Source organism: Lithobates pipiens, unplaced genomic scaffold (genome assembly GCF_037356315.1).
Source record: "Lithobates pipiens isolate NorthernLeopardFrog02 unplaced genomic scaffold, aLitPip1_a1.2 Scaffold_8, whole genome shotgun sequence".
NCBI classification, from domain to species: Eukaryota; Metazoa; Chordata; class Amphibia; order Anura; family Ranidae; genus Lithobates; species Lithobates pipiens.
Genome location: NW_027507903.1, coordinates 548548084 through 548573806, shown reverse-complemented (window position 1 = coordinate 548573806; position 25723 = coordinate 548548084). Strand labels below are relative to the sequence as shown.

At 45.3% G+C, this 25723-nt stretch overlaps 1 protein-coding gene across 2 annotated transcripts in view; it reads right to left on the bottom strand.

The window, feature by feature from the left end:
• FHIP2B (FHF complex subunit HOOK interacting protein 2B) overlaps nucleotides 1-25723 on the bottom strand; it is a 55772-nt gene that overhangs the window by 9260 nt on the left and 20789 nt on the right. For both annotated transcript variants that reach the window (XM_077469822.1, XM_077469823.1), the window contains exons 8-16: nucleotides 25064-25175; nucleotides 24891-24967; nucleotides 23817-24006; nucleotides 21841-22001; nucleotides 15818-15934; nucleotides 7132-7210; nucleotides 4597-4740; nucleotides 3606-3746; nucleotides 1412-1512 (exon numbers count right to left, since the gene is read on the bottom strand). In XM_077469822.1, coding sequence (XP_077325948.1) covers nucleotides 1412-1512; nucleotides 3606-3746; nucleotides 4597-4740; nucleotides 7132-7210; nucleotides 15818-15934; nucleotides 21841-22001; nucleotides 23817-24006; nucleotides 24891-24967; nucleotides 25064-25175 — 1122 coding nt within the window. The remainder of the gene's footprint in view (nucleotides 1-1411; nucleotides 1513-3605; nucleotides 3747-4596; nucleotides 4741-7131; nucleotides 7211-15817; nucleotides 15935-21840; nucleotides 22002-23816; nucleotides 24007-24890; nucleotides 24968-25063; nucleotides 25176-25723) is intronic.

The window sequence follows — 25723 nt, the reverse complement described above, 5'->3', positions numbered from 1 at the left end:
AGTCACTGTAGATCTGAGGGGGAGCTCTGGAATGAGGGGGGGCTCTGGAATGAGGGGGGGCTCTGGAATGAGGGGGGGCTCTGGAATGAGGGGGGGCTCTGGAATGAGGGGGAGCTCTGCAATGGAATGAGGGGAAACTCTGGAATAGAATGAGGGGAAGATCTGGAATGGAATGAGGGGAAGATCTGGAATGAGGGGAAGATCTGGAATGAGGGGAAGATCTGGAATGAGGGTGAGATCTAGGGGGAGCTCTGGAATGAAGGGGAGCTCTGATAATTTTATCATCCAATCACATGCAAGCTAAAATTCTGTTTAATTTTGCTTGCATGTCCCCCTCAGATCTACAGTGACTGCACTTGCAGTGCAAAGTGGATTTGCCTTTTGTAAATAATCCCCATTGTGTCTATTCTGGAGTGCACTAAAAAGGTAATAAACACAGAAAAGGGGTCTGTCTGTTGCCCATTCACGAAACCATATTTTTCCCGTATCATCCTCAAATCTTCGTGGTATCGCGTTTCATCACAAAACCCTTTACTGATGACTTTAGTGATTTGGTCACCGATATGTATCGGACTATATAGTTTCCCCATTTTTGCTGTCTCATTATAGTTTTTACCTCCTTTGCGCACCTATTTGACTATCCTACCCCACTGTTTATTCTAAGACTTGACCACTTGGTGTTTAATACTCTCTGCCAACATATGCTATTTCCAGCCATCTTTATAGTGTATGTCATAATGTGGGAAACATGTATTCTGGTCTCATAAGTCATCTTGATAAAAATCTCAATAGACCTTTTATGAAACAAAAAAAAAAAAAACACCACACAGAAAAATCTTAACTTGCTTTTTTCTTTTTCCATAATAATTTTTCATTCACTTGCAACGTGTTTTTGAACTTGTTAGGGAATTCAACCACTCCAAGAAGGGTCAGTTTCCTTAGCCCCAGTTCTCTTCTCCCTTTTTGCACTTCACAGCCCTCTCCTCTTCTATTCTATTATTGTCAATGCTGGCCCAGCTCCTTCATCCCTCTCTAAAGCACCTTTTATTTACCTGCTAGGGAAGAAGTGAAAGGGAAAACTATAGGAGTGTCACTTGAGTGACAGCTCTGAGTCTGCTAGGGCTCCTGGTATCAGATCCAAGATAGCAGTGCCCAGCAATAGTCTCAGGGTATGTCTACAGCTTTTACATGTAAAAACGTGTAGGAGACAACAGATGCACATTACAGTCTTATGGAAAGATAGGTCTCTTTAATGTCTGGGGCGCTTCAGTATAGAGATCACTGGACTAATTTCCCGTGTCTGCACACTTGCTGCGGCCATTTTTAGCTGCTCCCATTCTACCTGTTGGATTAGGATGCCTGGAGCTGGCTCAGCCCACCTCCCAGCTATAATTGAAACATAGGTACTTACATTGCCTCCGGGGTCTCCCCTAGCAGCTGTCGTCTCATAAGGTGCAACATCTCCTGGAAATTGGACACTCGCAGGGAGCGCTGAGCAAGATCTCCAACCACCTGCAGCATCACCAAGTGTTAGTTAAATGTGGCGGGTCACAACAATGCTACAAAATGTAACAGATATTTCCAGCTAATTCTAATCAGAATTGAAAATGAGTCACATGTCTGAAAAAAAAAATCCCTATCCTTGTGTTAAAAACTGAAATAAACCCACCGATTTAACTGCTTACCAAAACAGTTACATTCAAGGCATGCCATGATGGAGAACTCTTAAGGGTGCATTTATACCTGGGAATGCACCCACTCTCCAATTAGATGAGAGAACCCCAGATGGGATTCCCGCAATAAGCTGCAGGAGGCAGCCCCATCGAAAAGCAATCAGGGGCTGCCAGCTCTCGTAGTCAATCGTGGCCACTCGCATGCAATCGCTTATGGCAGGATCACATGAGAGTAGTAGACTACCTACTACAAGTAGTCTGCATCCAGGGCTGATCACTCTTTTGTGATCGCTGCATGAGTAGTTACATGTAAATGGCCCTTACAGCTACTATTGTGTTCAACTGAACAGTCAAGCCATCAAATGGCTGATATCATAGCTGATCACAAATGTAGCACCATGAAAAATGCAGATTGAACAGAGGCCAAGATGGCAACTTCATTGGCTGTCAATAATAGAAGGGTTTAGTTCTGCTTTAAATCTTTAGGAATTGAGCGATACAACACAATATAAAGGTGTATTAAGGTACTTAAGACTTGAGACAATTGTCTCGTATTGTCATTTTTGGATTGGCTATCATGTCTATGGGTATCAGAAGACAACCCAATTTTCTCAGGGAACCAGCAAATTGGTGGGCTACAATTTCTTTTGCTTCCCCAAATATTAAAGCTGGTTTTAGTTACCTTTGGCTGCCCTCTACACCCCCAAAGGCTTATCTACCAAGGGCATGGGAACATGCATATTTACAGAGGAAACTTCAGGAAGAACGATCATTTAGTGGTTGTATTGTACCCATAGCTCCAATTAATACACATTATTCATGGCTACAAGGAACAATGCTGATCCAATAATCTCAGTGTTTCTGACCCAGAACAAGCAAAAAAAACTTCACTCTGCCTTTCCTGTTCTCCAATGCTTGTTCCAGGTGAGTTTCTCAAAGTACCGAAACCTGAGAAAGCAAAAAAAAAATAAAAAATAGCCTTCTTAAAAAGGCCAGTAATGGCAGCATCTAATTTTACACGTTAGAGGAAAGTCTGAGGACTCTTCACCATCACGCTTTACGGTTAAAATATGTGGACAAGCCTCCAAATTATCAAGTTCATGTGTTTCTACAGAAGGGCACCAATAAAAATACAGCAACCAAAGACATTTTAGAAAATTGGTCGCTTCCAACCTTTTGGCAACAGTTTAAGTAAAGTCCTTTACTGTTCCAGCATGACTGTACCTGTGAAAAAAACTGGAATGTAAATTTTGAGACAGGTCTTCTCTATTAACATTAGAACCTGACCTCAAATGTTTCTTTGCCTTATAGCGGAGTTCCACCTAAAAATAGAACTTCCGCTTTTCCGGTTACCCCCCACCCCCCTCCAGTGTCACATTTGGCACCTTTCAGTGGTGAGGGGGGAGCAGATACCTGTCTAATACAGGTATTTTGCTCCCACTTCCAGGCATATACCCGAGCCACCCACAGGTATCTACGCCACTTCCGGTCCCTTCTTCGTCTTCGTCCCCCCCCCCCCCCCCACTGTCTTGTGGGAGACACACAGGTCCCATAAGACAGCAGGGACCAGTGGGATAGCACAGCACGAGTCGTGCATGTGCAGTGCTTCACTGATTCCCTTACCGAAGATGGCAGCGGCAGCACCCGACAGATCGGCTTCGGGTGCCAACATCGCGGGTGCCCTGGACAGGTAAGTGCTCCTATTTTAAAAATCAGCAGATGCAGTATTTGTAGCTGCTGACATAAAAAAAAAAAAAAAAAACAACGGACCTCCGCTTTAATAGGCATATGACTTGTTGGAACGAATGTCCAAAATGCTCACACAAATGTAATAAACAGGTGTCCACATAGTGTATCTCTGTACAGGTTTCCTTGAACTGGAGGAAAATAAACAACACGTATTGTACAAATAGGCTTTGGTTAAGGTCTTACCCGTACGAGCACAGAAAATAGAGATCGGGCGCCCGGGGCCAGGTTAATGTAAGGATCAAGAAGATACTCCTGGATGTGTGGGTGAGGAAACAGGGCAATGCGGGTAAGTAAAGAGGTGACTTGTAGATTCATCTCGTATGGCTGAAAAATAACCAGGAGAAACAGATGGGTTAAAAGAAAGCCACACAATACCTGGATAACATGGGTAATCAATAGCTCATGCATATTACATACAGAGCAGGAATCAAAGCTATTTATAGTCATTAAAGAGTATTAAATATATTTTCCCCTCTGGTTGCTATATGTAAATTGCCGGGGCTTTAACAAACTTCGTTGCAGATTCCTACATTTTGTTATTCTGATGAAATAGCGGTTTGTTTGTGTTTATTTCTAAACTAGATCTAATGGGGGTGTCTTTCTAATGATCAATCAGCTGCTGCACTTACAGAGTTCTAATGAGAAAAGTGTCGAGGTCTGCATCCCTTTAGACGTGATTTCCCCTTGGGAGTTTTTCACCATAAAATGCCTTTTTTTATTTTTTTCTTGCAGGGGATGCCCAAAATCTGACTTGTATCTTAGAACAGACTTCTGGGAAAATCAGTAAGCCAATCATACAACCAGGAAATTATATATCTGGGGGGGGGGGGGGGGGGGGATTCTGTAAATGGGTTATGTACTCCAGGTTGCCTTATTGCATTGTACAGAAAATGAGCTGCAGATTGAAAAACGAAAGGTAATATTTAATAACATTTAATTAAAATAGGACTTGTGTAGTAATTGTATATGCTATATATTTTTTTATTTGCCATTATTTTTTCCCCATGAAAGTGGAGTTACCCTTAAAGTAAGCTGCTATATGTTGCTTTAGAAGATGAAACCCATGTTCCTGCACCACAATACTCCCATATGACTCAGTGCACTCCAGGCTTTGAAAAGATGCTAGTTAATATCAGCAAGTGATGTGCTGGCCAGAGACAATAAAATGCAATACCTGATCCAGGATTCCCCCTAGCCGATCAAACACGACCTGCAGGAACTGACCCTCATAGAATTCCTCTCCAGTGGGGCTGGTGCTCAAGGACTGTGAAGCTGATGGCCAATTCCAATGTGATGCCAGCTTACAACAACTTTGGTGCTATGTGGATGAGATAACACAGTGACTCTACTAAACACACAACAAAAATGTAATCATCTTATCCAAAGAGTTGACATTCTCAAAATGAACTAGACTAAAGGACTAAAACATTTTTACGACATACAGATTATGGATCTGCATTAGGTACAAGCGTTAGTTCACATTTACTGACTTTTGCCATGAACCTCCCTATGCATTACCGAGTTCACAATACATTAAAGAGTAGGTCAAGCCAAAAAAAAATAAAAAAAATAATAAATAAAATTTAAAAGTCAGCAGGTACAAATACTGCAGCTGCTAAATTTTAAAATTAGGCCACTTACCTATCCAGGGAGCCTGCGATGTCGGCAACCCAGCAGACCTTCGGATCAACTCCCTGGTGCTACCGCCACCATTCCTGGTTCCCTACTGCACATGCATGGAATGCACTGTACTTTCCAATTGGCACCGGCGGCAGGGAAAGGAGGAGGGGGCGATGCATACTAGCACATTATGCCATTGCCTTGCAGGTTTTTTTTTTTCTTTTAACATCTGCAATTTACAAGTGCTTTGAAAGGTTTTATGAATAATCCAGAAATGGCAGTATTGCTAACAGTCAGATTTGCTTCTGTCCTCAAACAAACCATCAAATGGCTGGTGTCACAGCTAATCACATGTGCAGCACCATGGCAAGCAGATCAAACAGAAGCAGGTTCCTTGGCTATTAAGAATAGGAGGGCATCATTTTGCTTTAACCACTTGGTTCCCACACTACGTCTATTGACGTCATGGGCTTTCAGTGGTTATATCTAAATGATGCCTGAGGCCACAGACATCATTCAGATATTGCCGTTTTCAGCTGGCAATTCCCTGCACCATAAAGAACGATCATAGCGGCTGTTCCGCCGCTTGATCATTCTTACAGGCGGCGGGAGGGGACGCCCCCCCCCCCTCCCGCCGCCCTCCGGAGCTTCTACCGACTCACCGTTTCCATCGGTGAGTCGGTCACAGGATCCGCCGACCCCAGCAAGTAATCATAGAGATTTCCGGCGGACTAGATTGTCCCCAGAGTCTCTATGATCGTTCGGAGGCTGGGCGCGATGTTATGACCTCACGCCCGGCCTCGGTATTCAAATTAACGGCGCCGATCTGGCTAGGAAGCCAGGATCGTTTTTTTTTTTTTTAATTCTTCCCAGCCTAGAGGTGAGATATGGGGTCTTATTGACCCCATATTTCACTGTAAATAGGTACGATCGTGCCATATTCCTATTACAAGGGATGTTTACATTCCTTGTAATAGGAATAAAAGTCATCAATTTTTTTTTTATTTATTTTTTTAAAGTGTAAAACTAAAAAAATAAAAATAAAATTAACAATAAAAATAAAAAATAAAAATTTAAAGCGCCCCTGTCCCCGTGAGCTCGCACACAGAAGCGAACGCATACGTAAGTCCCGCCCACATATGAAAACGGTGTTCAAACCACACATGTGAGGTATCGCCACGAACGTTAGAGCGAGAGCAATAATTCTAGCCCTAGACCTCCTCTGTAACCCAAAATATGTAACCAGTAAAAAAATTTAAAGCGTCGCCTATGGGGATTTTTAAATACCAAAGTTTGGCGCCATTCCACGAGCGCGTGCAATTTTGAAGCGTGACATGTTGGGTATCTATTTACTCGATGTATCCTCCTCTTTCACATTTAAGCAAAAAAATTGGGCTAACTTTACTGTTTTTTTTTTTAAGCATGAAACATTTTTTTCTGAAAAAAACGTGTTTGAAAAATTGCTGCGCAAATACCGTGCGAGATAAAAAAGTTGCAACGAGCACCATTGTATTCTCTGGGGTCTTTGCTAAAAAAACATATATAATGTTTGGGGGTTCTATGTAATTTTCTAGCAAAAAAATTAGGAATTTTAAATGTAGGAGAGAAATGTCAGAATTGGCCTGGGTGCGAAGTGGTTAAGGCTGTCAGAGACAGTGTATTACTGGATTTTAAACAGTATAGACACTTATTTTTAATGTTTTAGCTAGACCTGCAAAAAGGGACCAGCCTGAAGTGATCTACCAGGTCTTAACTTTCTGAGTACAGGTCCACTTTAAAGTGGTTGTAAATCCTTTTGCCTTACTTTCATCTATAGGTAAACCTAGAATAAGGCTTACCTATAGGTGGTGGAAACATCTCCTAAAGGTGCGCCGTTTAGGAGATCACTTGTATTGCGCCAATGTCGTCATCGGCACATGCAATGTGAAGAAATGGCCCTCCGAGCCGTTTCTCCTCCCAGCGTATGCTGTAACTAACTGATGGCTCCCGCATGCATGCTTTTAATCTGCAAGCCTTGCGGGGAGCAAAAAAGGAAGTCAGATCCATTGGGGTTTATTTCCTCTTTAAGCTTTAATTGCAACGGTCTTACTTGGACTAGAGCATCCTGCAGATAACTGTCAAATCCAGAGTCTGAAGACTTCATCTCCTCTGGAACCAGGGAAAGGAAACTAGAAAGGCAAAAGCAGAATGGATCTGAGAAATGTATTTACAGCATTATATTCTTTTATTCTATATATTATATCTAATACCCATCAACCAAACATAGCATTTTTTGCCGACTGTTAAAACGAGCTCCTTTAGCTTTAGGATGGCCATACACAAACCAGATAATTATTGTGTTCTTAAAGAATATTCAATAAATAATGTTTGCTAAAATAATTGTGTTAAGTACAGGAACATAATTTGTGATTGTTTAATGTGACTCACGAGATTGCAGAATAATCAGTCACATCTTTCTTGAATTTATTTGATTTGTGGGAATCTCATGAAAGATCTTCTTTTTGGTTTGCCTATCACCATGTGGTTAGTCTAACCTTACCTGTGTATAAAAATATGCGTGCCGATTCATATACCAATTTTTTTTTAAAAATTAAATAAAACATTAACCTAAAATAACAAAATTAACATAAATCAGAGCTGTGATAACTATAAACATGTGTGTAATTATAATCCAACATCACTGCATAACAGTTCTTCATTTAAATGTCCATGAATAAAACTGACACACATCTGCCAATCATGATCAAGTCCACATAGATGGGTCAATATGGTCGGTTTATGTAATAACAGATACCGACACCAAACCCCTTTTGGATACACGCTCACCTTATGGATTTTTTTTTTTTTTTTTTTTATAATTAATGTTTATTAAAGAAGAGAGGCGTGTACAAAGCATAACGATCAATACATAAACCAATATCAAGGGCAGCAACATTATATCGTTAGTTACAATGGCACAGACAAATACACCCACCTCTTCCATTATAAAAGAGGGAATATAGTGGACAGAAATAGAGGGAGAGTAAAGGAAAGGGAAAATAAACAGAAAGAGAGAGAAAAAGAGAAAGAAGGGGGGGGGGATGTGGGGGGCAGACCACCCTCAGGCAAACAATTGCAAAATTACAGTTGATATAGTAAGAACAAGAGTTATGATCACATCACACTGGTTGAGACATTATGGCTGCATAGCTAGATGAATATTTAAAGGCAACCCAACATGCCCAGATCTTCATTGCCAACTCAGATTTACCCCGGAGGGAGAGAGTCATGTCCTCCATGTAATATGTGGTATCCACGTTGAGTAACCAACGCCGGAGCGTGGGGATCGTCTTCAGCTTCCAAAACTGAGGAATGAGGGTTTTGGCAGCGTTTAAGAGGTGTGGTGTAATCGACCTCTTATAGGGGCCCGTCGGCCTCCCCGTGCAATGGAACAGAACATACCACGGGTCATTAGGTACCTCCCACCCCAGGATTTCTATAATCGTGTAGAAAATCGCCAGCCAGAATGGGCGGATCCTCGGGCAGTACCACCAAATATGAGCATGAGTGGCTACCTCCCCGCACTCCCGCCAACAGAGTGGGGAGGACTGAGGAGAAAACCTATGTAAAACAACCGGTGTGTAGTGCCATCTGGTCAAAAGTTTATACGCCATTTCTGATGTCTTAGAGGATCCAGAGGAGGTATGAGCCAGGGTTAGGATTTGTGACTGCTGGGACGGAGACAGCGCCGTATGTAGTTCCCTTTCCCAGTACCGTAGGAAGGAGGGAGTACCCGTAGAAGTGAGGGACAGCAATGCCTGATAAAAGTACGAAACCGGCCGTTCAATCGGGCCAGGTTCGGCAAATGCGGTTTCCACAGGTGTAAGCTCCGCCAAGGTGCGCAGGGGCTTTAGGAGCATGCGAACAAAGTTCAATAGTTGATGATGTTTCCATCGATCCATGTAGGATATGGAGGAGTCACCCATGATGGAAGAAAGAGGCAACACCCCGGATGGGCCGGTGAACTGATGTAGACATGTGTTAGTGCCCAGCCGCCACGGGTGAATCTGAGGGTCCATGTTACCCGGTGGGAAAAAATCGTGACCCACCAGGGGCATCAGGGGGGAGTTATACAACCAGCCATACATCTTACAGATAGAGTCCCACACCATCAAGGAGGAGTGTGTAAGCGGTGACGTGGTAGGCAAAAGGGTCCAGAACTTCCTCGGGATCCACATCAGTGTGGAAGGTTCAGCGCCACAGAGGTCCGTTTCTAAGTTTACCCAGAGTTTCGTGTCCTTGCAATACTTCAGGTCAGAGAGCCTAGTCAGCACAACGGCCCTGTAGTAAAGCTTAAAGTCTGGTACAGCTAAACCCCCGCTACACTTAGGGCGGATGAGGAGAGATCTATTCAGCCTGGGTCTTCTCCTATTCCATATGTACCGGTATACCAAAGATGTCAAGATTGTAAAAAACCCCACCGGTATCCCAAACGGGACCATCTGAAGCATGAAGAGCACCCTAGGCAGCAAGTTCATCTTAACCAGACCAATTCTACCCAGCCAAGAATGTCGTAGCTGGGACCACCTTTGGATATCTGACCTAAGTGTGTTGAGCAAAGGCAGAAAGTTAGCGCGGAAAAGGGACGATAGTGAGGGCGTAAGTTGAATGCCCAAATATTTCATGGAGCTCAACTGCCAGGTAAAGGGATAGTTCTTTTTCAGGTGAGATACCTGTTTGGCGGGGACAGAGATGTTTAACATTTCCGATTTGGACATATTGATTTTAAAATTTGACACCGCGCCGTAGGCCGAAAACTCGGACATAAGATTTGGAAGGGTGATCAGAGGCTGTTGCACATAAAACAAAATATCGTCCGCGTAAGCCGCGTATTTGTGTTCCGTCGTACCTATTGTTACGCCACGTATATTCGGGTTTCGCCTAATAAGGGATAAAAATGGTTCCAGGGAGATCGCGAATAATATCGGCGAGAGCGGGCAACCCTGGCGAGTGCCGTTGTATAGGGTGAAGGGGTCACTAAGGGTACCGTTAATCCATATCTGAGCTGTGGGGCAGTGGTACAACGCCGCTATTTTGGAGCGCAAAGTGGGTCCTATACCCAAGTGTGCCAGCGTAGCCATAAGGAAGTCCCAGTCCACCCTGTCAAACGCCCTCTCAGCATCCGTGGAAAGTAACAGGGTGGGCTGGGAAGTCCGCCGCACATAAGCCATCAAGGAAAGTGTGCGGAGAGAATTATCCCTTGCTTCCCTCCCGGGGATGAATCCTGTCTGATCCCGTGAAATCCACTGTGGCACCAAGGGGAGCAGCCTATTCGCTATGGCTTTAGCATAAATCTTCGCATCAATATTCAAGAGCGAAATAGGGCGGTAGCTCGCGCAGTCACTAGGGTCCTTGCCCTCCTTGGGTAATACCGTGATGTGAGCATGAGTGGTCTCCGGGCGAAGGTCCCCGCCGTCCGAGGTCACGTTAGCATATCTGGTCAAATACGGCAACAGTATGTCAGCGTACGCTCTATAATAAGATACCGTGAGGCCGTCTGGTCCCGGTGCCTTACCGCGCGCCATAGCTTTCATGGCGCCCAGGAGCTCCGCAGCCGTAAACTCCCCCTCCAAGGAAGCCAAAACCTCCTCGGAGAGTTTCGGGAGGGCGGCACGGGCCAGATAGTCCCCAATAAGGCGTCCCCGAGCCTCTCTGTCATGGACACCCTGGTGTACCTGATACAGGCGCTGATAAAAGTCCCTGAATGTCTTGGCTATACGGGGGGTCTCGAACACCAGGTCTCCCGAGGGGGTCTTAACTTTGGCAATAAACGCCGCGTTCTTACGCTGTCGCACCGAGTTGGCCAACAGCCTACTGGGCTTATCTCCCCACTCATAAAATCGGTGAGCTACTATCCGCGCGCGTCGCTTGTGATCTAAATGAAGGAGGGACTTCAGGGTCTCCCGTTTTTCCGTTAAGGCGTGAAAAAGGGCCGGAGTCTGGTTCAGCTTATGCCGGCGTTCTAAGTCTGTGATATCACGCAACAAGTCGGACTGTTGAGTTAAGCGCTCTCTCTTTTTCCTAGAACCCAATTCCATGAACTTTCCCCTAATATACACCTTGTGGGCCTCCCATAGCACTCCCGGTGAAACTTCAGGACTGACATTAGTCTTAAAATAAAACTCCAAACTGTCACCCATCACCTTTTTATCCGCCTCTTCGGCTAGGAGTTCCTCGTTCAACTTCCAGTTAGTGGATTTCAGGGGTACGGACGCCACGCTAATGGTTAAGGAAATCGGAGCATGGTCCGAAATGGGGGATGAGTCAATGCTTGACTTCACTATGAGCGGGAGGTGCTGGTGATCAATGAAGCATAAATCTATTCTAGAGTAGGTTTGGTGCACCGGAGAAAAGTAGGTAAAGTCCCTTTCCCACAGGTGATTAATTCTCCAGACATCCATCAACTGTAGATCATGGAGTCGAGAACGTATATACCTCACTCCCCTGCCGGAAAGCGAGGAACCACCTCTAGGAGGTGTCCACAGTAGGTTCCAAGGGAACATTAAAATCGCCCGCTAGAAGAATGCATCCACGTGCAAAATTCCGCAGGGAGTTGAGTGTGGAAGCCAGAAAATGCACCTGGTTTTTGTTAGGGGAGTATAAGGTGGCCAAAGTACACTGCATGCTGCCCAGGGTGCCCCGCAGAAACAGAAAACGACCCGCAGGATCACACAACATTTCCTCAAACGTGAACGCGGTTCCCCTACGAATCCCAATGGCCACACCTTTTGCTTTAGAAATGTCGGAGAGGCTGTAGTACCACGTGGGGTACTTCGGTGAGTGCAGTCTAACTCGAGTCGTCTGCGTGAGGTGGGTCTCCTGGAGGAAGACCACGTCCCCCCGCAAACGGTCCAGCTCCCTATATAAGTTGTGTCTCTTCCCCGGGGCGTGAAGGCCCCTTACATTAAAAGATACAAGGTTCACAGTAGCCATGGGGTCTCAGGAGGAGGAACCGCGATCACCACAACATTACCGATTCAAAACAGAGGCGGTCTGCCGCCAAATAGGGGGGAGGGGATCAGAGGAGGTGGAGGCAATAGACAAGAAAGGTGAAAGAGAAAAGGAAAGGAGAAGGAAAGGCAACAAGAAAATGAAAGACCCCACCTTAGTGGGAAAAACAAAATGAACCAAAAAAGGTGCTGTCGGAGAACAGCTAGTAGTGCACGCATTTCCATGCCGTGCGAGAGCGGGCCGCGTGACCGCCACAGGGCCCCCACGCCCGCCACCCCAACAGGGGAACGGACGCCAGGGCCCCGCGCCGGGCAGCCCCCGCTCAAAAAGGGGGAGACGGGACTCAGGCAGCCGGGCGCAAACCACACCATAAAGGTCCAAAGTAGCGCCCCGCGGTCCGGTGCCGGCACCAAGGCATAAAAATCTAGAGATAACATCATCCAAAACATAAAACGGTAAAACGCCTGGAAAGAACAATATGGGTATGAAGCTAAGGCGGTAAGATACACAATGGGGGGGGGGGGGGTACCGCGAGTCAGTCACGCTCCAAAGGCACAGAGAAGGAGATGGAAAAATAACACGCCATTAAATAAGGCAAAAGAACAGCAATGTTCGCATCCAGACTGAGGCCCCCAAGGATGTACCGGGGTATGGGCCACATGGCCAAGGATGACACAGCCGTGGCCATTGCAAAAACTCGTTGTCGCCAGAGGCGGTCAGCTTCCTCGCACAAACTTGGTAAGGGAGCCCCCCCAATTGCGCTCAGGCGGTATGTCCCACAAATGCAAGTAGACATCCTGAACAGGTAAACTAGTTGAAGGGCAGGTTGCCAGTTCAAGGGCGGTAATCAGGTGCAGAAGTGCGGCGGGCACGGCTCACTCTCTGCCAGCCCTGGTCGGCCCCTGCGGGCAGGGGCGGGATGCCGTCCTGCCATCCAGGCAGCTCCGGGATAGGAACGGACATATCCGTGCAGAATTTGGGCAGCTCCTCCGGGAATCGAAGTATTGCGGTTCTGCCATCTCTAGAGGCGATCAAGGCCGCAGGGAAGCCCCACTTATATTTAATGGACGCCGCCCGAAGCAGTTCCGTGAGGGGTCGTAGGGCCCTGCGTCGATCCAAGGTTTCCTTAGCTAGGTCCGGGAAAAAGGATAACATCGCTCCATGAAAATCAAACGGATTAGCTCCCCTAGCTTTCTGCATAATCAGTTCCTTTTCAGGATAATGGTGGATCCGGCAAATGATGTCCCGTGGGACGTCTGTAGCAAGATTGCGTGGTCGGAGTGCCCTGTGCACCCGGTCAATCTTCAAGGGGGCGTCCGGTGCTCGGCCCAGAAGACTGTTGAAAATGCCCCGAACGGACGGTAACAGGTCGTCGTCCCCAGTCGCTTCGGGAAGTCCCCTAATCCGAACGTTATTACGTCTGTTACGATTCTCTTGATCTTCGATCCTGTAAACGGTCGTACGATGCAAAATGGCAAGTTGTCGTGTAGTCGCCTGTAAGGATCGGATAGCGTTTGCGTGGCGATCTAGACGTTGTTCCAACTCTTCGACACGAACCAATACTTGCGAGAGATCCGAACGAACTGCGGAGACCTCCTTCTTAATGACCTGCTCGAGGTTCAGAAGCATGGAGGCGAGATCGGAGGTGGTAGGGAGACCGCTCACTCTCGGCGCCGCTCCGGCGGAAGGATGTTGCTCCCCTTCATCGCCCGAGCCTGCCGAGGACTCAGGCGAGCGCGACCTCCGGTCCGGCCCATCGCGGGAGGCGAGATCTACTCCACCCCGCGGCTTGCGGCCTAGGTCGTCCTGCTCCTCCACCTCGTCCGGTTCCACGGAAAGGAATCGTTTAATTGACCCCGTCGAGGCTCCTTTCTTGGGCAGAGACTTGCCCGTCCGCCGGCCCATCGCTCAGGTAGCAAAAATATGGATTTTTGGATGATTTTAGGTATTTTTCTCGGTGTCGGCCTCGGAGCTCACAGAGCACACGTCTGCTCTAGCACATCACCAGGCCACGCCATCTCACCTTATGGATTGACCATCATTGCAAAGGTCTTATTGTGCCTTTAATCAAATCAATCAGACTCCATAAAGCCAGCTACACTCTCCCAAGGCCCAAGCCATCCTCCGCAGAACTCTCACTTGGTAATTTCAGCAATCCTCTAAGCTCAGGTAATAAAGCATGGGTCAGTTATTAAAAGGAAACAAAAACTGGCATAGTGCTCACTAAGATATTTTTTATTTTAAGACAAAAAAATAAAAAATAAATGCACTCAAATAGCAGCTCAATAAAAATGCCAATATCCATTTAAAACCCATTTCAATGCTGCTCCGGTAGATGGCTCTAACATTGGCAATATACAAATACCTCTGGCTCCAGGAAACCTAGCTCTCTTGCAGGGTGCTACCAAGCCTATGTGTTTCGTCATTCTGGTGCTGTTATCTGGTGATGTTGGATTATAACTACACATATCTATGACAAAATTATGATTTAAATGTATTTAGTACTTTATGTTAAAGTGGTTGTAACCCCCAAAAAATAAAATTATATAATCCTGATCTTTACAGTAGGATACAAAGCACAGTGCATGTGCCGTGTCATTTGTCCCTCTCTATGTTCTAAAACCTGGTTGATCCTGCCAGTTCCTATGTCCCCCTTGGTGTGCTGACCATGGTAATCTTGGCTGCTGATCCCCCCGATTACCATGGTCAGTTTACATGCCTCCTTGTCAGAAACCATGAATCAGACAGAGACAGAAGTACAGTTAAAATCACACTTGTTTAATAATAAAAGTAAATAGAACGTAGTCAAAACATAGCCAAAGCTCAGTAACCAAAACAGATAGTCAGACAAGCCAGAAAGTCAGGAAGCTAGGGAACAGTGTAGTGGAACAGCAAGCAGGATCTGGAGCCAGAAGGAATGTCAGCCAAGTAAATCTTTAGCAGTAACGCAGGAGATGGTCTCTTGATGTTGACCAAAGTGAAGGCAGAGATCGGGCTGGGCGGCTTAAGTAGGCAGGACTGAATAGCAGGATATCATCAATAGGTGAGCAACTGTGGAGAGATGGGAGCTGGCAATTAGCCTACAGCTGAGCGGCCAGTTTATAGAAGGAAGGGCTGAGCCCAGCCCTGACACTCCTTCATCCTTTCTCCCTCTCCCCCTCTGGCTGACATCAGTGGGGAAACACAACCCCACCCAGTGTAGTGTTCGGATCAAGGAGGTAGAGCACCGTCAGGTCACGTGAGCACCCCGCGGCACTGTAAATAAGGTATTTCGCCGAATCATTTTTACAAAACACACACACACTGCACATTAGATCTTCATGTAAGAAAGGGGATTAGAGCCCGTTCACACTGAGGCAGCACGACTTGCAGCGCGACTGCCTCAGGCGACCGGGATCCGACTTTAGCGGCAGCTTGTGAAATGACTTTTGTATAGAAGTCAATGCAAGTCGCCCCAAAAGTCCTACAGGAACCTTTTTCTAAGTCGGAGCGACTTGAGTCGCTCCGATTAGAACGGTTCCATTGCATAGAGCAGGACGTGACTTGTCAGGCGGCTAAGTCGCCTGACGGGTCGTCCCTGTGTGAACCGAGCCTTACAGGATTTGTTATAGGTAGCTTAACAACCACTTTAATGTTTTTTTGCTATATGAATCAGTGCAGCATATTTTTATACATATATGTTGAGTGATTTTTAACTTTCATGCTTGCAGCTTTAGTTTTGTTTACTACTGGTGCGCAGAGTGACATTTTTCACTTAACCCTTACCACCTGCTGTGCCTCCTCACCTTCTCATGCTTTGCTCAGCCCCCCGGGACTCTCCGTGACTTCTCTGGCTTCTTCCCATCATCGGCAGACCTGTATCCGGGAGCCCATCTGTGAAATACGGGTCTTCTTCAAGCTCACTGTAGGCGATAATTACATTAGTAAAGTTTAAGCATAAATATCCATTGCATATATTAGAAGAGTAAACTATAGATCATATTATCTACAGTCGCTTTCTGACCATAAGGAACATCTTCAAACTTTTCCGCCACACCATAGGCCACCATTCAGGACCATCCACACATATAACCATGACAGCCAGAAAACAAATGGCTTCCTCAGTGAGTAAAGCACTGTGCAAAGCCATTATAGGCTGCAGACTAGAGCAGGAATTTATTACCCCGTCTCTTTTGGTCAAGTAAATTTGACCAAACCTTAAAAACCCCCAAATGTGGAAAATATTTCCAAGATATTTAGGAACAAAAAACAAAAAATAAAAAAACATTTCTCATGGAAGGACAATTCACTGAGAATCAATATACAGAGGCAGATTTGCTGGACCAATGGCTATGCGACTTCTTATAAAATAGACTGCTGTGTGTGTGTGTGTGTGTGTGTGTGTGTGTGTGTGTGTGTGTGTGTGTGTGTGTGTGTGTGTGTGTGTGTGTGTGTGTGTGTGTGTGTGTGTGTGTGTGTTTTTCATAAAATCTTCAGTTCTTAATGTAAACCTGTGCTTTGCCTGCAGAAAAGGGTATTTCTTGGGTATGGGGGGCAAGTAGCTTTCTCGTTTTTCTTGCACAATGAGTGGCCAATTACCAGGCACCAAGCCTGTTATTGGGTCAGAGGGAGGGATCATAACGGATGTTTAAAGTGGAACTAAAGTCAAAATAATACTCGCCTTAACAATAGTTGGAGTTCCACAAGGTCCCTCATCGGCATCTTCTCCAGCTGGCGGTCTTCAGCCACCTTAAAGTGGTTGTAAACCCTTACAGACCATTTTTACCTACAGGTAAGCCTATAATAAGGCTTACTTGCACGGTTTAGGAGATATTTATCATATGCGCTTGTACTGAAGTCATCAGCGCATGCACACTAAAGGGCACGACTGTGCCATCTCTATAGGGCCCATGGTGGGACTGTCAGCACCCGTGCACATGCCTGAAAGTGACATCACACGGCTCCGGCCAGTCACAGAGCCAGAGTCCATGGCCCCGGAAGGAAGAGAAGTGAAGTGAAGATGGACGCGGCCACCAGCAGGGACATTGTGGATTTTGTTTGCATGTGAGTAGCACATAATGGGCTAGTATGCATCATGATTTTACTTTGCAGTGGAATAAAGAGGAAGTAAAACCCATCAGGGCATCGGCTCCAGGATCCTGCGGCTCCACAGAGCTCCTACACGACACGAAACTCCTTCCCCATGGGAGCAATGTGGACGAATAAGTACAAAGACCAGAAGAGGACCGTGTCTCACCAGGGGGTGATATGGGGCATTTTTTCACCCAATCCTCTGCCACGGCCCAGCGCCGGCCTGAATTCAAGATGGTGCCAGCGCCTCCATCCCCAGCCCACTCTGAGTCAACCCTGGACTCTGTGCAGGGTCGCCATCCACCTCCTGGAGACCAGGATCGCTGTAATAGACGATCCAGAAGCCACTTCAACACCTCCCTGGGATCCGAGGACAGATGGGACATGGTATCCCAAACGAAATCCCTGCATAGCTATATCCGCTCTCTCCTCATAAAGGCTGACTTTGAGCAGTGTGTAAAACTGATCAAAAAGACACAAGCAGGAGATCTCAGACCTCAAAAAAAACCATTGGTGCCCATTTTGCGAATATAGAAAACACCACAGAGGACCGCAATGTGGCTGTGCAATCACATTAAGAAATCCTCAACACTCACACAGTCATGCTGCAGCACCTCTCTTACCAACAAGATGACATTGAGAATAAAAATAGGCGCAATAATATCCTCGTCTGTGGAATACCTGAGTCAGTTGAACCCAAAGATCTCCCTCAGGCCGTGTCATCCATTTTCAATCAGCTTTTGCCCCTGCCCTTGAACTTGACTGTGTTCATAAAACATCCGGCCCCAGAAAACTTGACCCCTCATTTGTGGGTGATACTCTCTGCAGGGTTCACTTTTACAACATCAAGGAAGCCATTATGCGTGCTGCAAGCACACAGGATTCTATCCACTTCAACGATACTCGGGTGATGCTTCTCCCAGACCTCTTCCACCAGACTTTGACCATGAGGAAAGCTCTGAAGCCACTCACGCAACTCCTGCAATCACACCAGATGAAATACCAGTGGTGTTTCCCATTCCGACTACGAGTCCACCATGAGGGAAAGACAGACAGACAGTTTTCACACTCTTGGAGACCTTCCTGCGTTCCTTGGCACCCTGGGACTCCCGCACGTTTCCCTGCTTGACTGGCCTTTCCACTCAGCCACCTCTGGTCTGCCTTTCCTACCACAGTGGCAAAAACAAGGCCGCAAACGACGCTCCAGATCCTCTTCGCACAAGGACCCGGATGATTGACTTGCCCTGACTGGTCGATCGTCTGTCCCAGTTTAGCAGGACTGTTTCCTGAGATTTCCCTGGATCTCCGGTGTAAATATGCCTGTGAATCCCCACTTAATGTTTTGCATAATGTTCATTGTTTTTTGCATCTTACTATTTGATTTTCAGGGACAAACTCTTGGCCCATGTTTCGCTGACAAGTTCACTTATAATAATATCTACGTTCTAATGCTTATTTTCAGGTTTACGTTGTTAACGGTTTTATCCCCCCTCTATTGCATGATATTAGATCAATGTCACTTTATCTCCCTGACAGCGACACCTGGATGCTATGCTTATGGATATGTCCTTTTTTTTTCCTTTTCAATGCCATCGCATGGTATCCGGGTCTCGCCATGATCCTCATGTTGTTGTAATGCTTGTATACCTATATAGAAGGAGTTTGTCATTTTATGCCTTTGCCATCTTTTGTTTTGTTTCTCATGACTATTACTCTTCCATGGCATATATTTATGTTCCAGTTTACCCGCTGCCCTGTGGAGACTGGGCCCTGTGGGCCTCTCCATGCCTCCCACTTACACCCCCCCCCCCTTATTGTTCTTGGTCCAGAAATGTCCCCTATAGTACCTTATTATGTCCATTTGTTTTTGACTGTTTGGTGCCACCTAGTGGCCTACTCTCCATTTTTTCTCTTCCCTCTGCTTTTCTGGTCTCTGCCCTCAGTGGTCAGGTATACCTCAAACCCCTCTGTTGTTACATTATTGACACTGAGGCCTGAGACTTTTTTTTTTTTCTATATCCTCAAGCTGCTTTTTCTTTTACCTATCCTCACCAGTTTTCCTCCCCTCTCTTCCCTTCCCACTGCTGGGAGAAATTGGCACCCGAAGGGCCCATATCCACTCCCCTCCCCCCCAACCCGCATTCCTATAATTGTAGGGCATTCAGCACCCCAGAGAAGCACAGCCAGATCCTTTACCACTTCCACAAAATGCGATCCAGTATCCTGCTACTACAGGAGACGCATTTTCGCTCTGGCTCAGTACCAATAGTCCATAACCGCTACTATCCCAAGTGGTTCCATGGCACTAACCCCCAAGCTAAGTCCAAAGGAGTCTCCATTGCATTAGATATTTTCATCCTGAATTTCTTGAGTTCTACATTGATGACGATGATTGCTTTAGATTTCTGAAATTGAAACTAAATAATTTTCTCTTTACAGTGGCCAATGTCTACGCTCCTAATACGGACCAGGCTCGCTTTCTTTCCTCCACTCTCACCAGACTATCTTCCTCCGGGGGTCCCTGCGTCATTGTTGGAGGTGATCTTAACTGCTTGCCGACCAGCGCACGACGATGTACGTTGGCACAACAGCATGGCTGCGCAAATGGGCGTACCTGTTTGTCCCCTTTAAGACCCGGCATTGATGTCCGCCAGGGGGTCCGCGATCGTGACACTGTAAACAAGGCATTTCCCTGTTCTGCCTAGCAACATGACAGGAATCTACTGCTCACTGTCATCTGGAGCAGTGATCTATGTCATGTTGTAGTGAGCCCATCCCCCGCACAGTTATAATCACTCCCTAGGACACACTTAACCACTTGATCAACCCCTAGTGTTTAACCCGTTCCCTGCTAGTGTCATTTACACAGTAATCAGTGCTTTTTTATAGCACTGATCACTGTATAAATGACAATGGTCCCAAAATAGTGTCAAAAGTGTCCGATGTGTCCGCAGGCACGATAAAAAACACAGATTACTTAAAAAAAAGGAAGGGAATAAAAAAAAAAAATGCCATAAATCTATCCCCTATTTTGTAGACGCTATAACTTTTGCGCAAACCAATCAATATACGCTTAGAGATTTTTTTACCAAAAATATGTAGACGAATACATATCGGCCTAAACTGAGAAATAAATTATTATTTTTTTAGATATTTTTGGGGGATATTTATTATAGCAAAAAGTAAAAAATATTGTTTTTTCAAAATTGTGTCTTTTTTTATTCTTTATAGCGCAAAAAATTAAAACCACAGAGGTGATCAAATACCAACAAAAGAAAGCTCCATTTGTGGGGAAAAAAAAAAAAAAAAAAAAAAAGGACGTCAATTTTTTTTTGGTGCAAAGTCGCACGACCGCGCAATTTTCAGTTAATGCAACGCAGTGCTGTATAGCCAAAAGTGCTCTGGTCAGGAAGGGGGTAAATTCTTCCAGAGCTGAAGTGGTTAATGTTGCTCTGTCCCCGTCTGCCGACACATCCTCTGGTAAGTCTTCCATGACCGCATCCTCTCTCTCATATCCCTACTGCACTCACACATCACTTGGTAGATGTCTGGTGCATACACCACCCCACTGAGAAAGATTACAGATATTTTTCTATAGCCCATAACTCGTACAACAGATTAGACTACTTTCTAATTTCTCAATCTTTCCTGGACACCCCACTACAGTGCTCCCTGGGGCATACCCTCTGGGTCTTACCATTCCCTTGTTTATTTGTCCTTTGCCCGCCCACCATTAAAAATCTTTTCCAAACTGTACCCATACTAATTCCTAAATCCTTTTTTTCCTAAGTCCTAAGTTCCCTCTTCATCCGCTTTATCTGGAACCAGGGACTATCTAAACTACAAACTGCTCACCCGCCCGAAACTACAGGAATTTATACTACAAAGCTACTTATGGCTCGCGTATAGTTCCCACGCCCTTTTCAAAAAGCCTCTGTAATGGTCAAGCAAGATCTGGCTCCAGTTGATTTACATGCCCTCCTATGGGGTTATAAAAATAGGTTCTCCAGCCTATCCTGCGCTTCGCCTCTAACCACCGCTGTCCTCACACTCTGGTATTGGAGGGGACTATGTGAGGTCCTCTCCTCAGATCCCTCTCCCCTACCCTCCCTATTTGACAATCCAGCCCTTCCCCAGGGCAACGGGGTCCCTACATTGGATTCATTCCACCGCTCCTCCTGGCCCCAAGCCCATACTTTCATCTGCCCAGAACTTGGGACCCCGATCTTCCCTGAGGATACCCGAGACTGGCTCAATTCTCTACACTTGGCCTCCTTTGCAAAACACCTATTCCTCTCCTCTCAAATACATCGTCTGCTTTCTGAATTTGAACGGTTAAGCTCCCTCCATGATATGCCCAAACATCTACTTCCCCCACGGCTTATTTCAAGCCGTCATACAGGATGACCTACCCCCTTACACTAGGATGTGGTCAGCAGACCTGGGAAAAACCCTTTCCAGAGCGGATTGGCAGACTGCGTTCCACTTCGCACACAAATCCTCTATCTCCTGTTACTCGCAGGAGAAGAATTTTAAAATCCTTTCCAGATGGTACAGGGATCCCTCTACATTCCACAAAATCTTCCCATCTACCCCGGTCTTATTGAAGGTTAAGAAAAAAATAGGGAGAAAAATGCACCGGACTGCATCAAAAACACGCATGCAGAAAAGAATCCTGTCTGTGTTTGTGGTGTGAACTGGCCCTTTCATTACCATCTCTAACAATGCAGTAACTTACTCTGTGCCTTCAAAGGATTCCATATCCTGCACTCGGCTCTCTTCACTTCCCCCCGATAGGTAATGCCGATTCTCCAGGTTACGGAGCACCAGACTGTTAAGGGCCATCTCATCAGATGACTGGAACATCTCTTCAAACAGGCGCATTGTGGTGAGACTGATCTGAAAAAAAAAAAGAAAAAAAAGTCATGCTTTTTGAACGGATAGGACTTTTTCCTCAGTGTGTTTATTTGGCTGTCTCAGGTAGCTATAAGGCAGACAACGGCAAGGAGGAGAGGGTAGGGCTATCAGACAATGGCTTATACATTATTTTAAAGTGTATCTAAACTCAAAAAAAATAAAATGTACTTTATATTGCAGCTTACCCTTCTCACACGGGCTGGACTTTTAAAATTATCCATCATTGTTCATCTATTACGTGGCTGGTTGGTGGGAATAGTAGTTTATACAAGAAAAAAAATAAAATGTATGGCCTTTCTTTTCAACTTATAGAAAGTGGCAAGGATATCGGCATTTGTGGTCATAGTACTAGGCAGATACCACAACAAATTATTAAGTGTGCCACCTTCTCCTAGTTGGGTTTTCCATTTATTTATATTGTAAATCATGAAAAAAAAAGAGGAAACTCTCCACGCATAGAAACCCGCCAGACTTCATATATAAATATTTTTGGATAGACCAACCATTTAAAGAAGAATTACAGACAATAGCATGCTATACTTGAACCAGCTTGGGCCAACACTGTAACCATGTATATACACAATACCTGGTTGATGCCCCTGGAAGCTTGACATAACTGAAATGGACACCGCTACTCCAGTGATCTCCACTTGTTTCCAGGACCCGAGAGACTACACTCTGCACTTTAAATGCAGGAGGTTGGCTGCTTGACACGGACGCCATTCAGAGAATGCTTTGCATTTTCTGAATGAGTGCAATGCACTCTGATTAAACAGGGTGGAGAGGTGGGGTGGTGACATCACACTCTGCACCTCCTCCAATCAGAGAACGCTTTGCATTTATTCAGAAGATGCCAATCATTCTGTGAATGGTACCTGTGCTGAGTGGACAACCTTCTGTGCTGGCTGCTCAACATGGGACCCGGAAGCAAGTGGAGATCTCTGGAATAGTACAATATGCAGATGCCTAGAATTTTTCTGTAAAGTGTCACTAAGCCCACATCATAAAAAAAAAAAAACTATTGATAAAAAATGTATTACATGCTGTTCATTACTCACTGAAAACACTATAGGAATTATTTTCTGCATTCTGCAAAAAACTGGTTGATCCTGCTGCTCTCCATCACCACCTTCTGTCCAAGTCCCCAATTCAGCTAGGTATTTTGCAGCTGGGGTGGCACTCTGGACATGCTCAGTTTTCAGTGACTTTGTATGATGAGCATTTCCTCCCTGTCACAGGTATGCAGGTATACACAGTGGTAAATGACAGCCCACTCCCTCCCTCCTCCATGCCCACTAACCAGCTAAACGCAATGGGGGCTTCACCTCCATTCTATTTTAAGACACAGGCTGGATGGGTGTGACACAGCATGTGACTGGCCGGAATCCGCCCACATTAGGTTATTGCCAAAATAGAATTAAGATTTGATTTCAGATATACATTTGTATGACAATTTAAAACAGTTTGTTGATATTGTTGTATTCCAAAGGCTTTTTTTTCTTCTTATCTTGAACATGTGACCAGCAGCAGAGGACTAGAAGCTCCTCCTGCTTATGATTCCCTGCAGACAGGCTGGGAAAGAGCTGGGTCATGTGACAGCTGTAGATTGATTAGGAAAAAGGTACTTAGATTTTTTTAAATTAAATTTACACAGTGTCATCATCCACATACAGAAATAGAAGTGACAATCTAAATTAAACAGTGTGTTTAGTATCACTTTCAGGTCTTTCTAAATAGACTCACTGTTGCAATGAAGTATACTAGGCATGTAATAGTGTAACGGTGTGAGCTGGTTACCTCATCAGAGAGATGGTTGCACCTCTGGATAAGCTGGTATCGGAGCTGTGGAGATTTATCACTCCTCCTTTCTGGGCCTTTCTCCTCTCCTAGCAGGAAAATGAGAAGCTGATGCAGTAATGGCGGGGAGTTCAGATGTTGGAGCAGAGCAGTGAGTAGAGCCGTGCTTCTCAAAATATGTAGTTCTGATCTACAGGAAAAACACGGTTGTGTATTATCAATGTGTGCACATCCCTTTCCAACACATTGTGCTAGAGAGTTTTCAACATCACACAGCAGTATGAATAACCAATGTCAAAGCTGGACAAATTACAGAGCTTGGTTAGCCAATGTACTGTACTTAAAGTCCCCCTAATACTCACCTGAGCTCCCTCTCAATTCAGCGACGTGCACAAGAGCCTTGGCTGCCACGGGTCTCTCTCTCTCTCCTCACTGGCTGAGACAGCAGTGAGAGCCAATTGCTCCCACTGCTGTCAGTCAGTGAGCCAATAAGGAGAAAGCAGGGGGCGAGGCTGAGTCACAGCTCTGTGCGTCTTAATAACGAATAGAGCAGGAATCGTGAGTGAGCACACACCAGTGTCACAGAACAAGCAGCTTGCTATTGGGGGGGGGGGGGAGCCAGAAGCACAAGGGGGGGGGGGCTTTTGGGGATCCAGGAAGAAGAGGATAGGGGCTGCTCTATGTAAAACGACTGAACAGAGCAGGTAAGTATAACATCTGTTGTATGTTTTTTTTGTTTGTTTTTTTAAAGCTGAACATATAATAACACTTTAAAAAAAAAAAAAAAGGTCAGCTGGTGCTAACTCTTTTAAAGCCAATTATGTTGCCATTAATAGATGTCCAGGCTTCCTGGCCTGGACGCAGCTTGCTGGCAAGTTTGTACAGGATCCTCTCCCCTGTACTGAAAATGCTTACTCTGATTTCAATTTTTACAGTGGGCATTAGAAGCTGCAGCAAGTCACATGAAGATCTAATTTCCTGGCTCTCTTTATATCCATCACCCAGTATCAATATCCCCATAACAAAATCACAATATCCCACACCTCTACATGCTGAAAAATTTCTGACACTCACACTTGCAGCAGTTCGTCTTGGAGCTTTCCCTGCAGGTAGACTTCTGTAATTGCATTTGCTATGGACACAGCAATCATCTGTGATAAGGAAACGAAAGAGGGTTAGGCTTGATACATTCAGATACAGCAAAAAGGTGCTAGAGAAACACAGAGAGAGTCCAAAATTTGTTTTACCTCATGGGACTCCTGTAATAAAGAGTTACAGAACCTTAACCAGCACAGAAACCTCCGCACGGCGGCCATCTCTGGTGGCATGGTGTCATACTCTTCTTTGCTGACTTCTGTCCTGCAAAGCAGAGAGAACAGATTTAAGAATTATGTAACATTATTATATATAAAACATTGGCAGTAGTCCTGCAACCCACATTCTACTATAAAGCCAAGTGCATCTATAGCCAAGAACAACATTTTTCATAAACTGCAGGTTACCAGTACTTAGATGTAGTGGCTGCATTCGTTTTCTTAGGTTTGTTTTTCTTTATTTTACACCTCGTGACCCTGACAGTGACACACTTGTTCTAGGGGTGACAACGTTTTCTCTCTGCTCTATGGAATAGCAGCGTTGCTAGCCTAAAAAATGTGTTAGGCCTACAGAAAACCTTCCTCTTTCCTCATCTTCATAGAGGGCAATAGTCTGTAGTTTAGTAAGTGAAAAAAAAAAAGTATACTGTGCAGGAGCCCATCACCATCCTTTCCAACCAATCGCATCATTGGTTGTTAGGACGCAACGGCTTAAAGGTTGTAATGGTGCACATGTTGGACACCCAACATTAGAGATTTATTCTTCCAAAGCAAATACACCTTCGCTCACTTGTACTGACTAGTATTCCAGCA